This window comes from Choloepus didactylus, chromosome 6 (genome assembly GCF_015220235.1).
Source record: "Choloepus didactylus isolate mChoDid1 chromosome 6, mChoDid1.pri, whole genome shotgun sequence".
NCBI classification, from domain to species: Eukaryota; Metazoa; Chordata; class Mammalia; order Pilosa; family Megalonychidae; genus Choloepus; species Choloepus didactylus.
Genome location: NC_051312.1, coordinates 61323188 through 61348722, shown reverse-complemented (window position 1 = coordinate 61348722; position 25535 = coordinate 61323188). Strand labels below are relative to the sequence as shown.

The 25535-nt window shown below is 45.0% G+C and overlaps 1 protein-coding gene across 5 annotated transcripts in view; it reads left to right on the top strand.

Annotated features, from left to right (window-relative positions):
* NAV2 (neuron navigator 2) overlaps positions 1-25535 on the top strand; it is a 747149-nt gene that overhangs the window by 342095 nt on the left and 379519 nt on the right. For 3 of the 5 annotated variants that reach the window (XM_037839257.1, XM_037839249.1, XM_037839247.1), the window contains exon 1: positions 9349-10412. The exons of 1 other annotated variant lie outside the window; for it this stretch is intronic. In XM_037839257.1, coding sequence (XP_037695185.1) covers positions 10155-10412 — 258 coding nt within the window. In that variant the 5' untranslated portion in view covers positions 9349-10154. Of the gene's footprint in view, positions 1-9348; positions 10413-25535 lie in introns of those variants that run through there. One more of the 5 variants, XM_037839248.1, reaches the window with a different exon arrangement.

Genomic DNA, 25535 nt, shown 5'->3' with positions numbered 1-25535 from the left:
TCATGCAAACAGGCCCCCATAATGGGTGCTCACCACTTGCCTCACTGTTAAGATCGCCATCATTCACCATCATTCTCAATCCTGGGACCTTTACCAAATGTCTCTGCCTGTTTTCTAACCTGCAAAATGGGGTCATCATGCCACAATGCAGGCAGGAGTGCTTGGGGGGTTTCGTTGCAATGGTGTGTATAAGGCAAATCTTAACAGTGCTGGGGAAAGGGAGTTATTGTGATCATTTCTGCTGTCATCAGTACAATGGTTGTCCTTTTGATAGTATAGCATCTAACGTTGAGAATCTAGGCTTGGGAGTCTGAGTGCCTGGGTTTAAATTCTACTTTTCCACTTAACTAGATGTGAGGTCTTAGATAGGTGCTTAACCCTCTCTGAGTCTCGGTTTTCTCTTCTGTAAATTGAAAATGACAATAACCATCTATCTCATAGGATTGTTGTGAGAATTAGCGAGAAGGTAAGTAAAATGCCTACCGTGGTCCTTAGCGCATAGTAAGAGTATCTTCATTAATTTTAGTTCTTATCAGCATCATTATTATTATTAGGTCGCCTCTGGTTGTCTGGGCTAATGGATGGGAAGAACAGGTGACACAAAACAAGGAATATAATTTGTTTTTAAATTTTCCTGAAGGTATTTTTTAATCATATTTTTTATTGTGGAATATAACATATATACATAGAAGTGATAACTTTCCAAGTGCAATTTAACAAATAGTTAGAGAGCAAATTTCAAAGAATTTTATGGGTTAAAGTTCCACAGTTTCAGTTATTTTCTTATTGTGAAATATAACATATGTAAAAAGTAATAACTTTCAAAGTACAATTTAGCAAGTAGTTATATAGGACATTTCCAAAAATGTTGTTAGTTACAGTACCATAGTTTCAGTTACTTATTGTGAAATATATACACAAAAAGTGATAACTTTCAAATTACAATTTAACAAGTAGCTATAGAGCAAATTACAAAGAATGGTATGGGTTACAGTACCACCATTTCTGTTCTTTCCTTCTAGCTATTCTAATACCCTAGCAACTAAGAAGAAGAAAATTATATAGAGATTCAGTATTCATAATCCTTTGTTAAATTCCATCTTGTCTATTGCTGTCACTTCCTCTAGTTCAATCACGTTCCCGATCTTCAGGGATATCTAGGCAGTGACCACCCTAACCTGTTCATGTTGAAAAGGGGTGTCAAATATAATATTTTAAAAGATCGGTTTGGAACTCAAGTAACTAGATCTTGCAATTGATAAACATTTTTTTCCTTCATCTGTATTAGTGAAAAAGTGGGTAGAGAATTAAAAGTAACAAGCAAACAGAAAGCTTGCAGGTGGAAGCCAGCCTAAAATCCGGATGTTTTCAGCACAGCCCCCCTCACCTTTACTGCCTGCAGGTATAGTGCTAGACACTGCTCATTCCAAAACACAGCTCATTCTTCACCAAATCATGAGGACTGACGTGGCCACGGCCAACTGTGTGGACTGAGAATCCATAAGCCTTTATTTTCCTCCTCTCCTACTTCACCCCTTCCCTGATAAATACAATCTTGATATGCATCTTTTAATTACATTTTTTCCAGGTCCCAACTCTTTCTTGGACATTATTCTTATTAAAATTCTCTTGATAATTCCAACCCACATCAAAATGGGAAGTCCCGTTCTCTCCCCAGGATTCTGCAAATCACTGAATGGGGAGACCAGGAAAGGGAACACACTGTTCATTCTCATGGCCACCCCTGACTCTGAATTGCTGCTCCCATTAAATTCAGGATATCGCTCATCTCTCTCTCGTCCCTGTTCTCTTCCTTCTGCTCCAAAGTGAGCTAGAGTAGAAACTCAGCTCTTTATTGTTGTTGTTTTTTAATAATTCTCCTCCACAATACAAAAATTCTACTCCCTCAAGGCTTTTGATAGCATAGCGGGTTTATTGCTATTTGGGGGAAGGAAAGGGTTTTGCTTTGCCACGCCGCTCTACTTCTGTCCCCCTCAGGAGTTCCTTCACATTGCTCTGCCTACTCGATTTGTGGGGGCCCTTCACACTAAACCTCTCCCAGGATAGTGAATTCTTCTCATGTATGAGGGACAGCAATATAGCTTGACCCCTGGGCTGTGGGCTAGTCTTCAGATACCCAAACACCCACTAATGTCTCTAGAATAACCCAGAACTGGCAGACTGCAAAATTTCAGACTTGCCTATTTACTGGTGCCTGAATATGGGGAGGAGTGATATGTGATTTATATTCCCGGTGATAGGACTTAACGTCCCATCCATCTTTTTCTCAGTACAGCAGGCAAAAACAGTCAGTCTTAAACAGTGGTTTCCTCCATTGTATTTATTCTTGTTTATATTTAGCTATTATTTAATTGAATATAGTCTTTCCTCAAATCCTTGTGAAATGAGGCAAGATATAAACAAAGGCAAGTTTCCTAGACTTATCTTATAAAGGTAGGAGAATAGATCATTAACTCCTAGAGTTTCAGGACTAAGAATGGAAATGAAGGGAGATTTCTCTCCATTACTCTTCAGTTTTTTATTGGTCAGAAAGCTAAATTAATCAAAATAGCTGACAACCCCATGAACAGTTGGCCCTCCTTTGTCCCTCTTTTATCATTGTATATTTTGCACTGCTTGCTTCTATTAAAAGAGTATTGATTGTACTATTTGTCATTTATTTGTTTTCCTGTTTGTCCGCTACCGCCACCAAGATTGCAAGTGCTCTAAGTTTTTTAGTTGTTAGAAAGGGCAGTCCTCAGGCTGGGAAATAGCAGCTGCCTCATTCCTCGAACTGTGAGAGCAGGACAGAATCTTATTCCTTTCTGTAACCAATCGTAATGCCCAAAGCCTGCCCATAAATGGGACTGAATAATTTAATCATTGAATTAATGATTGCAATATCCTATATTTGATTAAATGATGGTTTATTATATAATTGTTTGATATTTAGTGAGAACCACTGCTTCAAATGCCTGTAAACGCACACCCACATTCACATATACTCCTCATGCACAGCATCTACAAATGGAGCAACCCACTGTCTGCAGCACTCACTAAAAATCCAGTTATAACCACTAACTTTCATACAGACCATCTGGAAGAAAATAGATCAAAGAAGCTGGTGGTGGTGGTCGTGGTAAGCAGGCTTTCTAAAGGGCTTCCTCAATTCTTACCCCTGCTTCTCTATAGTCTGGGGTCAGTGGGCTCTCCACTCAGTCCCCACTAAAAGGTGAGCATTTGTGCCATCTCTGAGATAATGTGTCATAAGTTGCCAACCCATGTTGTAGAAAATGTAGGAAAAGCATGTTTTGAAAATAAGCTGGTATGATTTTATTTTACTCCCCAATGAACCCATGAATGTTTTGTTTTTCATATTATTCCAGAGACCTGCAATATTTCCCTTCTATTATTTATAGTCTAGGGTTTCCAAGAGGTGGTTGACTTTTTCCCTAGATTGCATCTTTCTAGATCATTCCAGGCTCTTCGCAGCCCTGTCTTCTTGGGAAGTCAGGTGCAGCCAGGGATCTTTAACTCAGATGAAGGATGGGTTCACAGGACTGGTCCCTTGCAGGTCAGCTCTGAAAATCTATTCACAATGCAACTCATCACTGGTGGCTGATGTTGAGGATCAGGGAGGGGTGCAGCTGGTGCTTCCTGACGTGAAGATGGCTCTTACAACCAGGAATTACCTGAACTCTTGGAAGATTTGGTGATACTTAGAGCTTTGGTGATAACTTTTGAGCTGACCCATTGCTGACATGTGGGTGATTTTGACAGTTTAGAGTCAAACAGAAGAAAGAGTTATCAAAGTTGAGATGTTAAATGGTGGACTGTTGCAACTTGGCATATTTGACCATAGTGCATATGATAAAAAATAAATAATAAACAACTTTTGAAACCTGGATAGTGTGTTGTTTTCAGAGCAGGTTGCCATTCTCTGAACCAATGATTTCTTTAGCTACCTCTGTTAGCCAAACGTATTGATTTAAAATGACTTCTTTTATGTTAACACAGTGTCCATGATGAAGGAGTAGCCTAATAGGCCATTTTTATAATTTGAGATGATCTTATTTAAGGAGGAATCCTCTAATGATCTCGTTTGCCCTAGGAAAAAATAGCTGTTCTCCCCATGTCTGGTTATGATGATAAATTATTTTGCTTTAAATAAGAAAAATGAGGGTTTATAGGAAAGATATAAAGGGAGATGAAAAATGTTCCAGGAAAGTGCAAATAAAATAATTAAGTGATGAGGAGGCAGGGAAAGAAATTTGAAAAAAGACTAAAGGATTTACTTGTCTTCGATCGAAGGGGATGAAAAATTACACAGACTTCAGTTATATAAATCACACAGGGTTCAAGTGAGTACTCATAAGGCCACCAAATCCTAGAATATTAGAAAAAATTACTTTTAATGCAAAGAAAAGAATCCACTGTTTTTCTATTGGTGCATAATGGGTCTTATAACCCAAAGAATGACATTGGCAACAAATAGATTTAAACAGGAAATTAAAGATGGCACATACATGACATGCACGTTACCATTTTCATTTCTGTACCTACGACAAGCATTAGTAATTGATCAGGCTACTGTTGCCAACTAAACCAGACAGATGTACTCTCAGAATCCTTTTCAGAACAGTACTGCAGAAAGTCACTACCAATTATCCACAGATGGTCCTTAAGATGAAACCCTTTTGCTATCTGTGGTTTAATCTTACTGCTCAAATGTGACCTGCAATCCACCAGCACTGTGGTACCTTTATCCAGAACACAGAATCTCAGATCCCATTATGTATCTATTGAATCAGAATCTGTATTCTAAAAAGATCCCCTTTGATTCTTATACACATCAAGGTTTAAGAAGCCCTGGAAGAGCCCTGGATGTCTGATATTCATTAGGACTTGATTTCTCAGACTTTACTATGCATCAGCATCACTGGGTTAAACACTTGTTGAAACACAGATTGCTGTGCCCCACTCCCAGGGTTTTTGATTCAGTGGGTCTATGGTTGGGTTTTTCTAACAAGTTCTCAGATGCTGCTGCTGCTGCTGCTGCTGATCCAGAACACACTTTGAGAACTACTACATTAGGGCATGGGGATGCTTTGAAATCTCTCCACGACCTTTCAGAGTTAAAGACAGCAATATCCTTCCATAACTCTTAACATACATCTGTCAGAACCAGAATTCTGGACAGGAGAGCCCCAAGATTTAATACAGCATGACATTTCCTTATGACCTTATGTTCCTGAAGCTAAAAGATAACCTCTCCTCCTTCAGAATGGCTCCTAGCATCATTCATTTATTCAATAGCAATTTGGGTAGCTATTGTGTCCATAACATTGATGCTAACAGAGTTTAAAAGTTAAGACATACTCCTTAACTCCAAGAGGCTTACTCTCTAATAAGAAGAAAATGACAAAACACATGGAACAATAAATAACAAGAGTTAAATAAGGCAAGACAACAGTACAGGAGGTGGCATCAGATGGCAAAGGGCAGGGTGTGAAATAAGTGGCAGGACTACATGTGATTTAATTTCAGAGGGAGGGAGGATACCTGAGAGATTTTTATGCAGGACTGTGCATTTCAGCCTAGCTAGGGTAGAAAGCTGGTATAAAGAATGGATGGGAGATAAGGTGGGAGAGGAAGCAAGCTAGGGTGAGAAAATATATTCTCATTTCTTAATGCTGCAGGAGTCATTTTAAAACTTCTAAGTTTCCTCTGGTCAGGATAAGTGTAAATCAGTGCTGTATGAATTGTAAATCAAGCTAGAGTGGAAACCTGCATCTTGGCAACATGGAGGAGAAAGAAACAACTTAGAAGCAGAGCTGGCTTAGGAAAAAAATAGTAGTGACTTAATAATAGAAATAATACAGCCATACATTGAAGATATTGCAGGTTTGGTTCCAGACCACCACAATAAAGCGAATACCACAATAAAGCAAGTCAAACAATTTTTTTGGTTTCCCAGTGCATATAAAAGTTCTGTAGTCTTATCAAGTGTGCAATAGCATAATGTCTAAAAACACAGTGTATATAGTTTAATTTCAAAATACTTTATTGCTAAAAAAGGCTAACCATTATCTGAGCCTTCAGTGAGTCATAATCATTTTGCTGGTGGAGGGTCTTGCCTCGATGTCAATGGCTGCTGGTGGTGGTTGCTGAAGGCTGGGTGGCTTTGGCAATTTCTTAAAATAAGACAACAATGAAGTTTGCTATATCAATGGTTTCTTAAGATTTCTCTGTAGCATGTGATACTGTTTGATAGCATTTTACCCATAGCGGAACATCTTTCAAAATTGGAGTCAATCCTCTCAAACTCTACTGCTGCTTTATCAGCTAAGTTTATGTCCTATTCTAAATCCGTAGTTGTCATTTCAACAATATTCATAGCATCTTCACCAGGAGTAGTTTCCATCTCAATAAACTATGTTCTTTGTTCATTCATAGGAAGCAACTTCTCATCTGTTAAAATTTTATCATGAGATTGCAGCAATTCAGTCACATCTTCTGGCTCCACTTCTAATTTCAGTTCTCTTGCCGTTTCCACCACATTTGCAGTTACTTCCTCCATTGAAGTCTTAAACCCCTCTAAGTCATCCTTGAGTGTTGTAATCAACTTCTTCCAAACTCCTGTTAATGTTGATATTTTTATCTCCTCCCATGAATCACAATGTTTTTAATGTCATCTAGAATGGTGAATCCTTTCCAGAAGGTTTTCAATTTACTTTGCCCAGATCCATCAGAGGAATCACTATCTATGGCAGTGCTAGTCTTAAGAAATGCATTTCTTAAGTAATAAGACCTGAAAGTTGAAATTAGTCCTTGATCCATGGGCTGCAGAATGGATGTTGTATTAGCAGGCATGAAAAAAACATTAAACTCATCGTACATCTCCATCAGAGCTCTTGGGTGACCAGATGCATTGTCAACAAGCAGTAATATTTTGAAAGGAAATTTTTTTTCTGAGCAGTAGGTCTCAAGAGTGGGCTTAGAATATTCAGTAAACCATGTTGTAAAGAGATGTGCTGTCATCTAGGCACTGTTGTCCTGTTTATAGAACACAGACAAAGTCGATTTAGCAAAATTCTTAAGGGACCTTAGAATCCTCAGAATGGTAGATGACCATTGGCTTCAACTTAAAGTCATTAACTGCATTTGCCCCAGGGTCAACCTGTCTTTTGAAGCTTTGAAGCCAGGTATTGACTTCTCTCTTCTATCTAGGAAAGTTCTAGATGACATCTACCTATCGAAGGCTGTTTCATCTACATTGAAAATCCGTTGTTTAGTGTAGACACCTTCACCTATGATCTTAGCTAGATCTTCTGGATAACGTGCTGCAGCTTCTACATCAGCACTTGCTGCTTCTTGCATTTTGATGTAACGGAGATGGTTTATTTCCCTCAACTTCATGAACAAACCTCTGCTAGCTTCCAACTTTTCTTCTGCAGCTTCCTCACCTCTCTCAGCCTTTGTAGAATTGAAGAGAGTTAGGGCCTTGCTCTGCATTAGTTTTGGCTTAAGGAAGTATTATAACTAGTTTGATCTTCTATCCAGACCACTGAAACTTTCTCTATATCAGCAATTAGGCTGTTTGGCTTTCTTATCATTTGTAGTTCACTGGAGTGGCACTTAATTTCCTTCAGGAACTTTCCTTTGCATTCACAAATTGGCTGTTTGGCACAAGAGGCCTAGCTTTTGGCCTATCTCAGCTTTCAACATGCCTTCCTCACTAAGCTTGATTTAAAATGAGAAATGTGTGACTCTTCCATTCACTTGAACACTTAGAAGCCATTGTAGGGTTATTAATTGGCCTATTTTCAAAATTGTTGAGTCATAGGAATAGGGAAGCCTGAGGGGAGAGAGAGAGAGAGACAAGAGAATGGCCTATCAGTGGAACAGTCAGAACACACACAACATTCATCGATTAAATTTACTGACTTATCTAGGCGTGGTTGGTGGAGCCCCAAAACAATTATAATAGTGACATCAAAGATCACAGATCACCATAACAGATATAATAAAATTGAAAAAGTTTGAAATACAGCAAGAATTACCAAAATGTGACAGTCATGAAGAAAGTACATGCTATTGGAAAAATGGCACCCAATACTTGAGCAGGGTTGCCACAGCCCTTCAATTTGTAAAAAACACATCTGTCAAGCACAATAAAGAGAAGCACAATAACACCAGGTATGCCTATACCCAACTTTTATTGGTCCTGTATTGCCAGACACTGGTGTTAAATGACTGCTGTGAGCTATCTCATTTAATTCAAACAACAGTGCATTAGATAAAGGCACTCAAGGCGCCATTTTACTACATGTGAAAACCAAAGCTTTTTATAAGGATGGTGATAAGATTAAAGAACTTGCCCTACTTAAATCCAGGTAGTTTTAAAGGTGGGTTTTCCCAATCTGTGGACCACGAGGGCTCTGGCCTGCCTGGAGTAGCCCTCAGTTCCCTTCCAATTCTCATATATTCCTTATCAGTCAGGAACCCAGAAAGCAATGGAGAGGGGGACCCTCCAGGGAATTAAAGCCGAGGAACCTGTGGGGCCAGTGCATCCCAAGCGGGGACAGAGAGGTGCTACCACATGAAACGCAGGTTGGTTTAGCCGGAGCCTTCCCGGGTCACGGAGCCTGTCCTGACTTTCGCGGGCCACTCTAATTACAGTCTGTGGTAGGTTGCGAGGAGGAGCCGTCTTGGGGCGGGAGGCTTCCTTGGGTATTGTATTTGCCTATAAATACTTCAAATAGTTCAGTGAAACGTACAGCCTTTGAAAGCTGGAAAGGAAGCTATTGGGAGCCCCCCACCCCCACCCCACCCCATCCGCTTGGAAGAAGCAGGCAGAAAAGGAGAAATGGCTGGCGTGCCCCTAACGCGGGAAACGAGGTGCGGCCCTGCTCAGGCCAGATGGGGAACAGCGAGGCCGCAGGCGTGACTCCGGAAGACTCAAACCGTTAAGACGACCAGAAGCAATTTGAAAAAGCAAACAAACTTCCGCCAAGTCGGGCTCGCGGGTCCTCGAGGCGGGCGTTTGCGTTCGAAAGGGCATTTTTCAAAAGGCTCGGGGGCCGTGGGGGTGTCGGCCCGCCGGGAAGCGCGCGGCCGGAGCAGTGCCGCAGAGCGCCTACCAGCCAGCTTTGTACTTGCGGCCAAGCGCGGCCCCAGAGTTTCGGCGGCGGCTGGGGAGTTGAGGCCACGCCCCCTTTGCAGGGAATGCTGCGGCCTTGATTGGTGCGCCGCGAGCCAATGGGCGCGCCGGGGCGGCCCGGGCTGTCAGCGCGCGCCGCAGCCGAGCCGGGCGCAGCCTGTCCTCCCCTGCGCGGAGCCCCGCAGCCAGCGCAGCCTTCCCGGGAAGCGCGGCCGCTCGCGACCGCAGCCTTGCCCAGCACTCCAGCCGCGCGTCCCGGTGCCGGCGCCCCACGGCCACAGGCTTGCTGCGCTGTAGCGCAAAGAGCATGTGCAGACCTGCAGGTGCTAAGGTGCTATCTGCCCGGGGAGCTTCTGGGCAGTAGTGACTGACTGTCACGCCGAGAGACCTGTCAGGACTTTCACGGCATCTCTGCGTTGCGGGTGACACTGCGGTGCTCGCGAGCAGGGAGGCAGCTGCCTCTCAGTGGAGACGTCTTGGGCTCGGTGCGTCCTTCCTCTCTCCTTCCTCCGCTGCTCGCTCCTTGGGTCGTCCGCTCACACCCGCAGCCTCCCGGAGCGGGAGGCGTGCGTCCCCGCCGCTTCTCTCCCTTCCAAAGGGGCCTCTTTACGTCGGAAATGCAGTGACAAGATAATATGGGAGTCCAAGCCTCGGTTTCCCAGGAGGAAAATTGCGAGAGGCAGCAGCCCCCTAGCGCCCAGAGCTCGTGAGCAGCCCACCCAAGAGGGGCGTGAGGCCCGGCTGTAGCATCTGTCCGGGCGGGATCCCCTGAGCGCAGTGACCAGTCCCAGGCCCCCATCGCGGCACCCCGAAGGCGCGCTCGCCTGCACACTGCGTTCTCCCAGTCTCGGGGATTTTTTATTCCGCCGCTGGTGGTGGGCGCCTCGCGGGCCGAGGCCCGGCGCCTGCTCTGCTGCCCGCGCTGCCTTTAGCGGTCGCCTCCGCTGCCGCTGCCAGGGACGTGCTGGGAAAGCCGAAGCCCCGGGAGAAGATGCCGGCCATCCTGGTCGCCTCCAAAATGAAGTCGGGACTGCCTAAACCCGTGCACAGCGCCGCTCCCATCCTGCACGTGCCCCCGGCCAGGGCCGGCTCCCAGCCCTGCTACCTCAAGTTGGGAAGCAAGGTGGAGGTGAGCAAGACCGCCTACCCTAGCCAGATCCCCCTGAAATCGCAGGGGCTGCAGGAGCCGGCGGGTGAGGGCCCCCCGCTGCGGAAGAGCGACTCGGAGGAAAACCGGTTCGATACCCAGGTGAGAGGTGCTGCATGCCCTGGCAGTTATCTGGGGGGTGGGGGGGGTGGGGGATGTGAATACTTTTGGGGGGGGGGTGGCGGGAACGGCTAGATGGGGGGAAAGTGCTGTCCTTTGGGCGAAGAAGGGAACCGTTCCCTTTAGGCGGGCAGATTCGGAGATGCTCCAGGAGAGCGCGCCGGCCGGTGGGTGTGGCTCGGATGCCCGAGGTTTCCCTAAGGAGCTCTGGGAGACCCGCGGTGCGGGCACCCCTGCTCCTTCCTTTGGATCGGTACTGCCAGGCTATTCGCAAGAAATGTGTGCAGCCCTGGAAATGTCAGGCCCTGCATGTTCATGGGCTTAGCCCCAAGAAGGCTGCTACTACTGCTGCTGTATGTTTGTCTGTCCGTTCCACAGAGGACTGGTCCTGCCAAGGGATGGTCTGCGACCTAGTGGCTTGCTCTTCTCTCACTGGGCTCACTGCTCCCTGACCTGGCTTCAAGGTTCAGAAAAGGAGGGCTGGCGGAGGCATTGGGCATGCAGTCCATTCTATGGACTGACAGAATTCCCGGCGCAGTGCTGGGCTGCAGTATGAGTGCCGGTGCACCAGCTAAACCAGGCAGCTGGAGGAGACTCCTAGCGCCTTGGCTGGATGATGCCGTGGGGGTGGCAGTCTCAGAATGGCGGCTTGAAGCTAAGCCCCTCCTTCCTGGGTGGTAGATCCTGGTGGTGGTAGCCAGGGTGACTGGGGGTGGGGGAGGAGGTGGCTGGAAGAGAGGTGGGTACTTCTACTTTCTAGACAGAGCCCACGTCACCCAGTTCGGATGGGTGACCGGCCCTGGCCTTGCAATCTCTTTTAAGGAAATCAGCAAGGGCCAATCAGGTTCTCTTGGCCTCCTGCCCTCCTGCTTTTTTCTTTTTTTTCTCCTCTTCTGGTAGGAGGGAGCGGGGACATGCTGCGTTTTCTTGGCAGTCAGTCAGTAGGGACTTTTGGGGACAGGCAGACCTGACGGATGTGACTGTCCCAGTCAGGAGTGGCGGGAAGCCAGAGGGGACGTGGTTTGGGGTTGGTGTCAGGGTAGTGGCAACAGACCAGCTGACCTTTTTGGCAAGTCCTTCTCCGGTGACCCTGTCTCCACCTTCTCCTGGAGCTTTCTCTGATCGGAAGCTAGAGCTCAACACATTCCTAGCTTTTCTGGTGGAGGCACTGGAGCTGGAAGCTAATTGTAAGCAGACTTCTGGAACTCTGGGCTGGAGAAGGCCCTCAAAGTAGATTAAGCTCCCACACCAGGGCTGATAAGCATGCCCCTTGCTGCTACACTTGCTAAACATTTTTGGAAGCTGACAGGTTTGAGTGATGGCATGTGGGAGGAAGGCAAGATTTCCTCCAATGCTTCCAGGGCCCGTCTCTTCTGGGGTTTTGTGCGTCTGCTCTTTTTTTCTGTTGTAAGCCAAGGGATTTGTCCAGTGGACTCTGAGATGGTAATGAACACTGGGGTACACTCCTGTGGGGTTTTCCCCTTCATCCTTGGAAGTAGGGCTTATGAGATGGGCTGGGCTGTGCATGGGAAAGCAGAAAAGTGACTCAGGTTATGACACACTCCCTCGAGCCTGATGAGGAGGATCTGAAGAATGAGAGGGAAAGTAGGGGCTGAGGTTGTTCATACCCAGGCAGCTGTCCTGCCTGGTGCCCATTTGACCCTTCAGTGAACAAACATTATCGGAGGATGTGCAGTGGGCAGACCCTGGAAAGGTGATTCATCATCCCCTGCCCTAAAAAATATTCTTTCACTTCTCCCAGGGGGCTGGCATGGTTCCATTCCCTTGACACTTTGCTTCCCTGCCTTGTCCTTGGTGCGCAATCCCCAACACACTCTGTCCTGTTTCCCTCCTCTTGCCCTCAGTGGGTCTTTGTGTGCTGACTACAAGGGCGATTTGGATGGACTGCTGAGGGGATTGGTAACCTCCCAGTGGGCTGTCCTGGTTTTTGCCTGCCTGCCCTCTCCACGTCAGTGTCCGGGGATCCTGGGGCTCTTCCCTTTGCCAGGTGGCAGGTTCTTGTCCTCTTCACAGCCCATCCTGACATCAAAGAGGCATTGGCAAAAGGGGGGTTTGCCTTCTTTGGCCACCCCACAATCTGCCTTACATGGTGTCCAGCCTTCAGAAAAGCCTTCCGACTACAGCTCAAGGACAGTGTCTGACTTGTGATCTGGCAGACCCCTGCCCAAAACCTGGTATTTTTCATTGGAGGATGTTCAGGAAATGATGAGTTAAATGACAAATGATGTCTGTGGCCCCTCCCTCCCATTTTATTCAGTCGAATTTTGGCTAGAAGCTGGATCGTGCAGTGGTTAATAGCACCAGCCTCTAAAGTCAGATGGGTACTGGTGGTGGTGTCTGGCTCTGCCACGGACTGGTTGGGTGACCCAGTAGATTAACACTCCATGGGCCTCGGTGTTCTCATCTGTAACAATGGGCATAAACAATCATGAGAATTGGTTTGAGGATTAAGTAAAATAATAAATGTCAAGGGTTTAGCATAGTGTTTAAAAAGAGCACTTAAAAAAATAAGGGGTTCGTGTTGCAAAGCCCAGAGATAGGGCCTGTTGATTTAATAGCCTCTAAGTTAGAAAAGACATGGCCTATTCCCTCTCTCTCTCTCTGTCTCTCTGTCTGTCTCTCTCAAGCCCTTGGGATAGTATCAATTGCTCCACAAGGATTTACAAAGCATCACATGCCTGGCATAATGCCAGGCATGGTGGGAAGATGGAGGAAGGGCATGACCACTTGTTGAGTGCCTGATCTGCCAGGCTCTGTACATATGCTCTCTTTTTGTCCTCACAGTAACCTGGAAAGTGGGAATGATATATCCATTTCCTTTAAAAATAACAACAAAATACTAATAATAGTAACAAGAATTGGCAAGTACTTATACAGCACTTCCTATGTGCCAGGAATTGTTCTAAAGGCTTTACATAAAACAATTCATTTTATCCTTACAACAACCCAGTGAGACAAGTCTTATTATCCCCATTTTACACATGAGGAAACTGGAGGCAAAGAGAGGTCAATTAACCTATGAGTGACAGAGGAAGAATTAGAACTCAGGCTGTCTGGGTCTGGAGTCCATACTCTCTTAACCATAGTGCTATACAGTTTCTCCACAAAAATTGCCTGCTAACTTGCAGACCCTGATTTCTAAGACCACTGCTCTGACCCACTGAGCTGGATGAGGTAAGTGAAGCAAAGCAAAGAACAGGAACAGGCTCCAGAACATGTAGTGTGGTGGAGCAGGGAGTTCAGCCCAGGTTGATCTGGCTTCAAGGCTTGTGGTCTTCCCACTTCTCCTAGCTGACTCCCTGCATCATTCTCTTGCAGATCCACAGGGCATATGAGACTTGGCCTAGGCCTTGGGGATTTTACAGTCTGGTCAGGAGGCATTACTGATGTAGTCAGGGTGATACAGGGAGGCTGGAGAGGTGTCCTTGGGGCTGGGTGCCCAAGATGCTCAAAGGAAGGGAAGAGCCACAATGGCTGGAGAAATCCAGAGGGCCTCACGGAGGAAGCGGGAGGTGTGCTGGGCTTCAAGGATGGGCAGGTGGGCGGGGATGGCTGGGAGGGGAGGAGAGCAGGTGGGAAGAATGAGTATGACATGCAGCAGTGCAGAGCGGGAGTTGATGCATCTGGAGAGACGCTGGTATCTCCCTTTTAAAAAGGTGATGTTGAGGAAAGAACAGAGGGTTTGTAGTCAAAGAGCTGGATTTGCATGCTGGCTTCCTGGCAAATAGGAATTCTGTCCGTGCAGGGTGGTCTTGAGGAGCTCGGGAGATAGATGGTGCCCCTAAAGGGCCTAGTTTACTACAGATCCTGGGGAAATATGACCATTATTATTATTAGCTTGAGGTTCAGAATATTTAACATGGTAGTTACAGGGAAAAGGAGGTGGTTCTTGGAAGGGAAAGTGTAGCCTTGTTTTATTCTACAATTCCTCGTCAGCGATTGATAGTCCATTCTTCCCCAAGCCTGTTCTCCATCTCCATCAGGTGTGAAAAGAACTAATTTCTAGTAAATAACTGTTAGGTGCAGCCCCACTGTCAACCCCCCCCCCCCCAAGTCCCCAGTAAGTCAACCGTCCAAGCCCTTTACCTGGAATCTTTCCCACAACCCTGAGATGAGTCTCAACCCCCCAGTGGAGGAAACTGTGCTCTGCAGCAGAATATGCCTCCTGAATTCCCTTCCCAGTACTGGGATACCTGGGCCTTCCCCCAAGAATGAACATTTATAGCATCTGTTCTGTTAACATGTCGTATAAATTATGACCATGTGCAAAGAATTGTTTTAGAGACATGTTCTGTGTTAGCTCAGAAACCCTGCCCGGCCGACCTTAAGATAAGGAACGTTCATGAGCTATTTGAGGAGATGCGCTAGCTTATTTTTAAGAAGCAGTTGCAGAGAAAAAAAATTATATATATATAATACTTTGATATTTCCTGTTTTTAGGACCTGGTGTTCAACTTGCAACTCATTTCTTCAAAAAAGTAATTAGAAGTGATTGAAATCCTCTGTGGGTGTTTCAGATGTTTAAAAGAAAGCTCATTCAAGGCCCCTAGGAAGACAGCACAGCTCCAAGCTTACAACCTGTTGCGACTTTGCCCCATTGTGTTTTGATTAGAACCTTTGCTCCATCATCAAAGTTGACTGTGGCTTTGATTAGTGCATTTTTCTGCTATTATGTTATTCCCTTTCTTCTGTTTTTCAGTTCTTGGAGGAGATTGTGTAGTGTGGTTATCTGCCAACATTCAGGGATGTTTATAATCACATTTTATTGCTTATATCATGGGTTAATTTTCTGAAGACACTTTAAGGGTGATATTTAGGGGGTCATTACGTGTGTGTGTATCTATGTGCATATAAAGACATCTACTTCTGGATATGTGTATACACATATCTATATACACTCAAATACAAATATATACACATGGAACAGCTTAAAGTAATGAGCACATGTAAGCACAAACACATCAAAAATGAGGCTGGAGGAGCTGTGGTCCAATTTCTAGCTTTTGGAATAGCTAGGTTTGCTTCCTGCTTCTCACACTCTTTTCCCTGTGTGACCAAGAGTGAAGCACCAAAATTTTGCGTCCCGTTTTATTTATTTATCAGATAAAAGGGATGTAAACTTTGAGACAGGTGTTTCAATCAGGCCTTAGTGAAGCTCCTGAAACCATTCTGAAAAAGCCAAACCACCCAGCGAGATTTTGGCCTAAGGTCAGAAATTCTTATTACTTAGTATCTGTCTCAGCAGCAAAGAAAGGGAACATTTATGGAGCATCTGCTATATGCCAGGTGGTCTTTGGTGCTCTTTATATATATATATATATATAACTTAATTTAAAGATGCAAGAAATCCTGTATAATATGTGTGAGCAAGCTGAGACTGTGGGAACTTTTCACTAGGAAGCAATTTTACATGGTAAATTAAGCTTCGTTTGGAGGTGGATCTGGGTTCAAATCCAGGCTTTGGGAAAGTGACTTAATATCTCTAAACCTCAGTTTCCTCATCTATAAAATAGAAACCGTGGTATTTGAGGTTGGCTGTGAGGATTCAGTGAGCTAATGCAGGTAGTTTACTAAGCACAGTGCCTGGCACTTAATAAACAAGATATATGTGTTACTGCCTATTTATATTACCCAAAGTCAGAGTGAGGTTGAGAAACCAGATCTGCTCATCCCAAGCCCAGGTTCTTTACATCACGCCTTGCTCCCTCCCAAATGAGCCATTGATTATGTGGAAGGACAGATGGCGTACACCGTGAAAGCTGGGGGCATAGCAGGGCTTTTGTTAGATGAATGGGGAGCAAGGGTAAATTAAGAGTAGTGTGCAGTTCTCCAAAGAGGTCATGCCAAGAGTTGTTAAGTGGACTCTCCACATTTTGGTCCCAGACATGTCATCTCTACAGCACTAATGAAGCTGAGGGATCTGCTGCAAACCAAATCTGTGGGATACCTGCTTTGTACACCCAGTGTGAGCTGGCACTGTAGAGGTGGTGGAGTGGAACTGGCCAATCTGATGGCTGAACTCAGGACAAAACCAAGAATGGGACATTTCCATTGACTGGGTCCTCTCAATGGCTCCTTATTCTTTTGAGGGCAGAAGCGAATCCCTCTTCCCTCCCAGCTGGCATGATTGTGACGGGAGTTGGATACTAAGCCTTGTGATCAGTTTGACCATTAAGGTGCCCCAAGGCATGGCCAGCTGCCCAGTGGGGTTTCGCCATCATAGCCACAGGACTGACTTCAATGGTGACTCTGTCTCTTGGTCACATTGTTCAAGGGGACGGACCATGTGTTCCTAGAATGTCTTGAGTCATGTGATATTCAGAACAAAACTTGGTCAGGCTTTTGTGCTTTAGTCCCCATGAGACAATAGTGAGTGACACAAAGGTTTTCCCAGGAACTCCAAGTTGCCCACCCAGAACCTAAAGAGTGACTCATGACTCCGTGCCCCCCTTCCCAAGGAAAACAGTCCCTCTCTTGTGTTTCGTAAACAATGACTGTGCAGCCTCATAAGATGTTGTCTCTCCTTTCAAGTGAAACCTTAATACCTTCCTTGAATTTTTTTCTTTATTAGAGAAGTTTGGGTTAAGATCCCTATATACTACCCTATTATTAACACCTTGCATTGGTGTGGCACATTTATTACAATTGATGATAGCACATTTTTATAATTCTACTATTTATAAATAACTCAGGGTTCCTTTCAGTAAATTTTGAGTCATTCTAACCCCCACCTCGGTGGGAAAGTAGAAGACAGGGTGGAAATGAGGGCTTGATCAAGATAGGTAGGAGCTTACCTCTCAGGGTTCTTTTGGGGCCTTTGAGCAAAATCAGTTATTCGTGGCAGTGTTGTACAATAAAAATAATTTTAATAGGGGTACCTGACCACTGATTGAGCACATTGTCTATACCCATGCCATAGATGCTACTTCCTGAAGAGATATTGAAATGATGCTCTTCCCAGAACATCTAGTTCTGTCTCCTTTGACACTTAGCTGCATGACCTTCAACAAGTCACATTGTCTTTCTGAGCTTCAGTTACCTCATCTGTTAAATGAAGAGGACAGTGCCGTTCCTCCATCTTTGAAGAGTTATTGCGCAGATGGATACATAACAATTATTATGAACAAAGCACTGATTTAAGCATCTTACACCCTAAATACCCTTTAAGGAAACCAAAGCTGAGAGAAATTTAGCTTCTTTTCCAAGTGGTACAGCTGGTAAGTGGTAGACCCAGAATTTGTTTGACCCCAAAATCAAGGTTCCTAAATAGGAAATGTGAATTATCTGAAAAGCCATTGTTAATGTTGAGTCAAAGCAAATTGCTTTAAAACTTCCTTTGGCTTGATACATATACTATTTCGACTTCCCCTCCTCCCAGTTTGAAAATAAAACATGCTTTCAATATTAAATACGTATTAGTTGCTTAATAATATTGGTTAAACCCCTCTGGGATATGTAACATTCCTGAAGCCACAAGACAATAGCTATTTTGCCCAATAAGTGTCATCACTAAATATATTACTGGCAAGGCTGGCTCTGAACAGAGGAAGGAAAAAGTGGGGATTCAATTCAAAACTGGTGTTTTGGTAGGAGGAAGTAATCATATAATTCTATATTATGGTTCATTCTTTAAGACAACTGGCCTGAGATCTCCAAAACTATCAATGTCATGAAAGACAAAACAATTTAAAAGGCAGGGGACTATTCTGGAAAAGAAGACCAAGGTGCTAGGACAACCAAGTCCAATGAGAGATGCTTGACAGGATCCTGGATGTACACCACCACAAAAGCAATTTTCTCCTTTTTCTTGGGAGGTAGATGCTGAAATATTTAGAAGTGAAGCGTCTTGATGTCAGCCACTAATTCTCAAATGGTTGAGAAAAAAAGTGAGTGTATCTGCAGAGATGAGAAAACAAATGTCATAAAATGTTAATTTCTGGTGAATTTAGGGGAAGGATATAAGGATATTGTATGTGAAATCCTTTCAACTTTTCCGTACGTTTGAAAATTTTCCGAATAAAAAATTGGGAAACAAAACAAAGCCCTGGCTGAATAGTATACAGGACCAATCCCCTTGACATCTGTGGTGTACTCATGAGAATATAAATGAAGTAGAATTTGGGTGGTGGGGGTCAACTCTCTTACAATAGCCTGGTCAAGTCTGTTTCACTAGGTGTAGATCTGGATTCCTTATCTCACTTCTGGTGCAGGGTGAGAATCTTTGCTTAAAATTTTATTCTTTTCATGAAAATGGTTGCTGCCATTTTATGGGAATCACAAGATCGAGTTTAATTCAGTCGTTTCTTGTAAAAATCTAAGATGTATTCAAGGTTGCAAATATAAAAGAAATTTTTAAAAATGAAGAAATTAAGAATAAAATTAAAACCCCTGGGTGACAGGGGTGAAAATCTCCCTGGCAATGCAGGATATGACTCCTGGGGATGAATCTGGACCCGGCATTGTGGGATTGAGAACATCTTCTTGATGAAAATGGGGATGCAGAATGAAACAAAATAAACTTTCAGTGGCTGAGAGATTTCAAATGGAGTCGAGAGGTCACTCTGGTGGATATTCTTATGCACTATATAGATAACACCTTTTAGGTGTTAATATATTGGAACAGCTAGAAGCAAATACCTGAAACTAGCAAACTCCAACCAAGTAGTCTGGACTCTTGAAGACGATTGTACAACAATGTAGATTACAAGGGGTGACAGCATGATTGTGAAAACCTTGTGGATCACACTCCCTTTATCTAGTGCATGGATGGATGAGTAGAAAAATGGGGACAAAAACTAAATGAAAAATAGGGTGGGATGGGGGGATGATTTGGGTGTTCTTTTTTACTTTTATTTTTTATTCTTATTCTGATTCTTTCTGAAATAAGGAAAATGTTCAAAAATAGATTGGGGTGATGAATGTATAACTAACTATATGATGGTACTGTGAACAGTTGATTGTACACCATGGATGATTGTATGGTATGTGAATATATCTCAATAAAACTGAATTTAATTAAAAAAAAAAAATCCCTGGGTGAGTCCCACTAGACCAGGCATTGAGAAGGTCAGGAGTACAAGTGGAAGCAAGCTCTTTTCTCTGCTTCATTCTTCCTTCTCTCCCCACAGTAGGTCTCCTTTGCCTGGCTTAAGCCTCCTTGCTCTTTACCCATTCAAGTTCAGCATCAGTGTCGCCTCCTCCAGGAAGCCTTCTGCTGTCATTACAGTCCCAATGCAGAGTGTTTCCTACTGGCTCCCGTAGCTGCTCCGTAGCACCCACAGCATGACCACGATGGCTTATTTATTCCCAGACCATGACTTCCATGGGGTCAGAATGTGTCTGTCTTGATCCCTGATGACACCTAGCACAGAACCTAAGTATAGGAGGTACTTAGAGAAGAGAGGGAGCACCATGGGCACCATGGGCTTTGGCAGGAAGAAGGACCTGGGGGGCTCGGAAGGGTTTTGGTTGGTCAGATAAAGGAGGAGGCTTACGGATCCCCAGGACAGGACAAGGTTTCCAGGAGTAATGTCTGCAGTACCCACTCCTGTGTCATCTCCATACAGTGTCTCATGTAATCTTCACACTAACTTTCTGAGCTGATATCAATAATCCAGTTTTATCAGTAAGGAGAAAAGTGAGGAGTTGGTGAGGAGCCCAGCCTGAGAAAGGTTGAGGGACTTGTTCAAGCCACACAGCGGGTATGGCCAGAGACAGGACTTGAACCCAGGTCATTTTGATCCCAAAATGTGCGCTCTTAGCCACTCCCTTTTTCAACGGGTGTTTAGAAGAGGCCTGAGTCCCATGCTGAAGTACTGCTTTAAGCAATCAAAACTTCAAACCCTCTTCCTCTGGGAGCCTGCTCCCCATTTTCCTAACCTCAGCCTTCCCCACCAGTCCCTTCTTGTGGGGGCCTCCTTCTGCGCCTGTCCCAGCCTGTCACCAGAGGCTCTGCATTTATAGAACAAGGAACCCCAGTTGGCTTTTGCCCACACCCTGCTGCAATCTGGGACCAATCTCCTTCTCCGACTGCGGTCGCCACTGCCCCCTCCTCGGTTATCCATGTGCTTCCAGGCCCGGCGGGTCCCATGTGCCTAAAAACTGAGGAACCTCCTTCCCATCCATCCTGCCAGATGCTGCTCAGCTGCAGCTCGGCAGAAAGTTCCCATTTCATGCTGATTTGCTTTGATTCTTTTCAGACCTGGGAGTGACGCATATTTACGTCAAAATATGTGGGCTGCAAGTGTCCCAGAGCCATCAGCCCTTGCGGTGTGTGAACCTGGATTATTAGCTGTCTTTGGACCAACGAAGGCAAGCCCTGGAGGAATAAACGCCATTTCGGTGACAAAACCAGACTGAGAATAATGAGGCTACTTGGGATGTCTTTTTAGTGATCTGTGCTGCTAAGGACCCAGAGACTCGGGAAAGCTGAGCTGGTGGAGAGTTTTGAGGCCATCTATTCCCACAGCTCCATTGTAGAGATGGGGATACCATGGCCCAGAGGAGGGCAGGACTTGCCTGAGGTCACCCAGCTTGGAGGGGAAGAGTCCCCTGACTCCTGATCTACTGTTCTTTCCACCTCACTTACGCTTATCAGATATTCTGCATGAGGAGCCTGGTGGTTTAAAGAATCGAAGCAGCCCTATGCTCTGTTCTTTTCCCCACCTTTTACCAAGTAGTTAAAATGAGTTTTCTTAATTCCTTCATGTTAGAAAGCTTTTGCATTTGGCTCAAGGAATCTGAAAACCAGGACCTCTTTGTGGTTAGTATAACTGTGGCAATAGGTCACCACTGAATGGCTCCCATTTTATGTACGTCGTCTCATTTAAAAGTCCATGCTCTTTCTGTCTGGCCTCTTAGGTCCCCCAAACTGCAAGTCAGAGAGAACTTGGTTAAGATCCACGTTTATTTACCATTCATTTAACTTCTCTAGTCCTAGTGTGGGGCCTGGAACACAGTAGACTCTCAATAAATAGCTGTTAAAAGTGCAGCTTGGACAAGTCAGCCCTGCCAGGTCTCAGTTTCACCAGGGATAATAATGGCATGGGTTGGGAAGATTAAAGCAGTTAGTGTGTGCAAAGGTGTCTGGCATGGGGTAGACACACTCACCATCATTTACTGAGTACTTACTATGGGCCAGCACTGTTCTAAGCATTTTATATGGATTTTCTCATTTAATCAATAGCCTCTGTGGTAGGTACTTCTACTATTGTCTCCAATTTACAGATGAACCAAGTCACAGAGAGCATAAGGAACTTGCAAGATCACACACCTAATAAGTGGTGGAGCCAGGCCTGGAACTCAGGCAGACACTGCAGAGCTTGCATCCTTACCCGCTGCATGGTCCTCACCTGCTGCTTCTAACTAAACCCACATGTAGTTGAGGGTAAGGAAGAGAGACCCAAACCAGTTAGGGCACAAGGAGGGAAAACAGCGTGTTTAAGGTCCTCCTGCAAATGAGAAGTAGTAATACGTGCCTTCTGAAGTCACCTGGGGCTCTGTCTTTAAAAGATGCTGCCTCTCTAATGGGAAAGGACAAGTTGGCTAGCTCCTGGAAGCACTCCTAAACTGGAGACAGTCACCAGGGATCAGTGATTCCCAGCTGCCTGGTGGACTAAGAGGCTTTTTTCTCTTTGGTTCCTGCTTCTTAATCTTTTAGAATCATTCCTTCTGTGGGGCACAGGGCAGAAACCAATATAAATTTGACCTAGTCCCTTGAATTGTTTACCTGGCTAAAAATATGCTGGCTTTGTTGTATTTTTAGCAAAATTTGGATTTGAAGTGTATGACTTGCCCACGCCTATGTATTAGGCATGAACTGTTGGTACATTTTGTAACAGGAAGCTGCTGGTTTTCCATTCCAAAGAACTGGAATTCGGTCAGAAATTTGTCATTTGTAAATGCCAACTCTCGCCACATTCCGCTGCTGTTTTTAAGAGCGTCTTGTCACCTGGATTTGAAGGAAGCAGGCCCTGGGCGAGGCCAGGCTGGCCAGGCCGCCTTGGTGCATTCTCCAGGTCTAGTGACTTCCAAGCGACCTCTGCCTGGCTCTCCCCAGGCCCACGCCGTTCTGCAGTGTGTTGCCTTTGGATTAGTGTGTGGCCAGACAGGGTGCTTATTTTAGAACTGGAAGGAGAGGGGATCTATCAATAAAAAAACCAGGAAAGGAAAAATCCATTCAGTGGTTTTAAAATATCTCTGCCTTAACAGGACAGATTATTTTTGTTTCTTAAAAACAACTGGTAATGTTCTCTTTGAAACAAGAGTTGGAAAGGGAAGTGTGTATGGCTGTGAAAAAGGAGGGGGCTGTGGTGGGGGTCTGTGGGTGACACTACCCTGACCTGTTCACATAGAAGAGGCCCATTTACCCCAACCTTCCAAAGCATTCCCCTCCTGAGTCGCAGATCAATAGCAGCTCGAGAACCTTAGAGCTAGACCACAAAGACTCTGTTTTCCTACCCCTCATTTTACAGATGGGGATGCTGAGCCTCCGGGCATTTGCACTTGCTGTTCTTTCTGCCTAAAATGTTCCTCCCCAGGTAATGACCTGCCTCACTCCCTCACCTTCAGTCTCGCTCAGATGTCACTTTATCAGATATACCTTTTCTGACACCCTATATAAAAAAACACCAATCCATCCTTTTATATATCACCACCTTGCTTAATTTTTCTCCAGAGCCAGAGCAATTTTCTCCTGACATGTTATATATTTGTCTGTTGTGTGTCTTCTCCTTCTAGACTTTCAGTTCCATGAGAGCAAGGACTTTGCCTGTCTTGTTCACAGCTGTATCCTCTATACCTAGGACAGTGCCCGGCACATAGTAAATGTGTACTGAATACTGAATGAGTGACAGGGACTTGTGCAAGTTTCAGGCAGAGCTAGCCTCCCAGTATGACTCTACTCCAGGGCTCTTAACTCACTATTTCTCAAGACCCTACTAAGGAATCTACAGTGTCCCATAAACTGCTAAGGGGTCAGACTGTTGTCCCTTTGGCTGTTTTGCTTCTTGAGTGGGGGCTCTTGGAGATCCGTGTCTTAATGCAAAGGAGTGGGTGAGTCCGGCTGGCTTGGAAAGGGGAATATTTTTGTTCAGTTTGGGGAATTCTTACCATATGAGCAGACTGAACTTTGTCCATGTTTAGGGATGGCCCTCAGGTGCTCACAGTAGAATGTGGAGGTGAGAATTGGGTTGGCCAACATGCTCTGGTTTTACTTTGTCTTCAGTTTTCTTTTCTTCTTTCCTTCTTCCTTTTCTGGGAAGGGAGGAATAGGGCAACCTTGAATTCCTGAATCCATGGTCACTGCATTTACTATGTGTCTATGACTTTGCTTGGGTTTATTCACCTGTGAACTGGGCTTTGTAGCTAATGTTTGGTCACCAAGACATGAAGTGCTAACCTACTTGGTAACTACAGAAGGAAGGAAGACCTTCTCTTTAGAAGATTTGAGCTCTCCACTCTGCAGGTGTGCTCTGTGCTAGTGGAGATGGCATCTTTCAGGAGCTGGAGGCAGTTTCATCCCAGCCCCTTCCACAAATGGCTGTGAAATCCTTTTTAGCCCCTTCAGTAAAGGCAGGGCAGCCATTCCTACAGTCTGCACAAAGCCCTACTCCCACAGTCCTTTGCTGTTTGGACATCTTCCAACTCACCTTGAGACCCCAAAATTGCACTGCATGATTCCAGCACCTGGTTGTGAAAGAGGCAGGATGTATCCCTGGGTAACAAGGAGAGATGCTCACTCGAGTGGCATTGCTGGGCTTGCCATTCCACCTTCCAAGTCCAGGGAAACCCTCTCAATTTCACAGGTGCTGGGAAAATGTAATCTGCCTGCCTGCTGAGGCATTTTTTTAAATCAAGCTGCGGTTGCACATTGATTTGGGGAAATCCTGTTGATAGGAGCAGAGCAGATTAACTGAGCTCTTAAAACAGGCTGTTTGGTGACATTATTGTCTAACACTGTTTGAGGCTTTTAAACCTTGTGCTCTGTAAGTCAGTGCTATTTAAAAGCTGCTCACATGGACACTGGTGCCACAGAAACTGCCTGTCCTTGTACATGCTGCATCTCAGTTGTGCACCAGCCACTGCAGGTGGAAAAAGAGGACTTGATGGCAGAAGAGCAAAGGAGGAAGAAAGGTGATGTATAGAGTCTGGGAGAGCTTTATGCCCACTCCTCAGCTTCCTTAGCCTTATTTCACTTAAACATCCAAGAGGTCTGCAGGAGGGACCTCCCCAGTTACCCTCAAGTCCAGAGTTTCCCTGGAGTAGGGACAGGAAGGCTGCTGCCCTGTGACTCAAAGATGATGAACCTGACACTGAGAATTTGTGCATGGAAGCATGTGTGTACATGCATGTGTGTGCATATGGATGTGTGTGGATTCATGAGTCGTGTGCACCTTTGTGTGCACATGCATGCATGGGTGTCTGAATTCGTGTGTGCACTGTGCATGCATGTGAGTATGCATGTACACATATGTGGATGTGTGAATTTGTGCTTGTGTGTGAATGTATGCACAGAGGTGTGTTTCAAGATGCTCCTTGTAGTAAATCCTTTTTGACCACCAAAGTGCTGTAGCATATGAGGCAGTGTGGGGAAGCTGAAAGAGTACTGTTCTTGAATTCAAGAAACTTGAGTTCTCTCTCTAGACCCACTTTAACAAAGTGCATGACCCTGGGCATGTTTCCAGTGATTCTTCACTGGGAGCGTGTGGAGTGGTTTAAACAATACACATGCCCAAATGTCCCCCTTACAGATATAGACCTGGGGTTGGTTTTGGCTTTGATAGTTTTTAGGACTCTGTAGGGATTCTGATGCACACTCTGGGTTAAAAACTCCTGAATTTGAGACCAGCCACTTCAGAGACATCAGGAGAGTGAAGGTGGTAAGAGCGGGTGGGTTATGGCCACCCAGACCAGGGTTTGGATCGTGGCTCTACCCACTTACAGCACTGCAGGCTTATAAGGGTTGCTAAATATGCCCCTGCTTCCTCATCTGCTCGATGGACATGAGTGCCAACAACCTCACAGGGCTGCTCTAAGCATGAATGTGATCATGTGCATAAAGCATGTGGCAAGTGCCTGGCATGT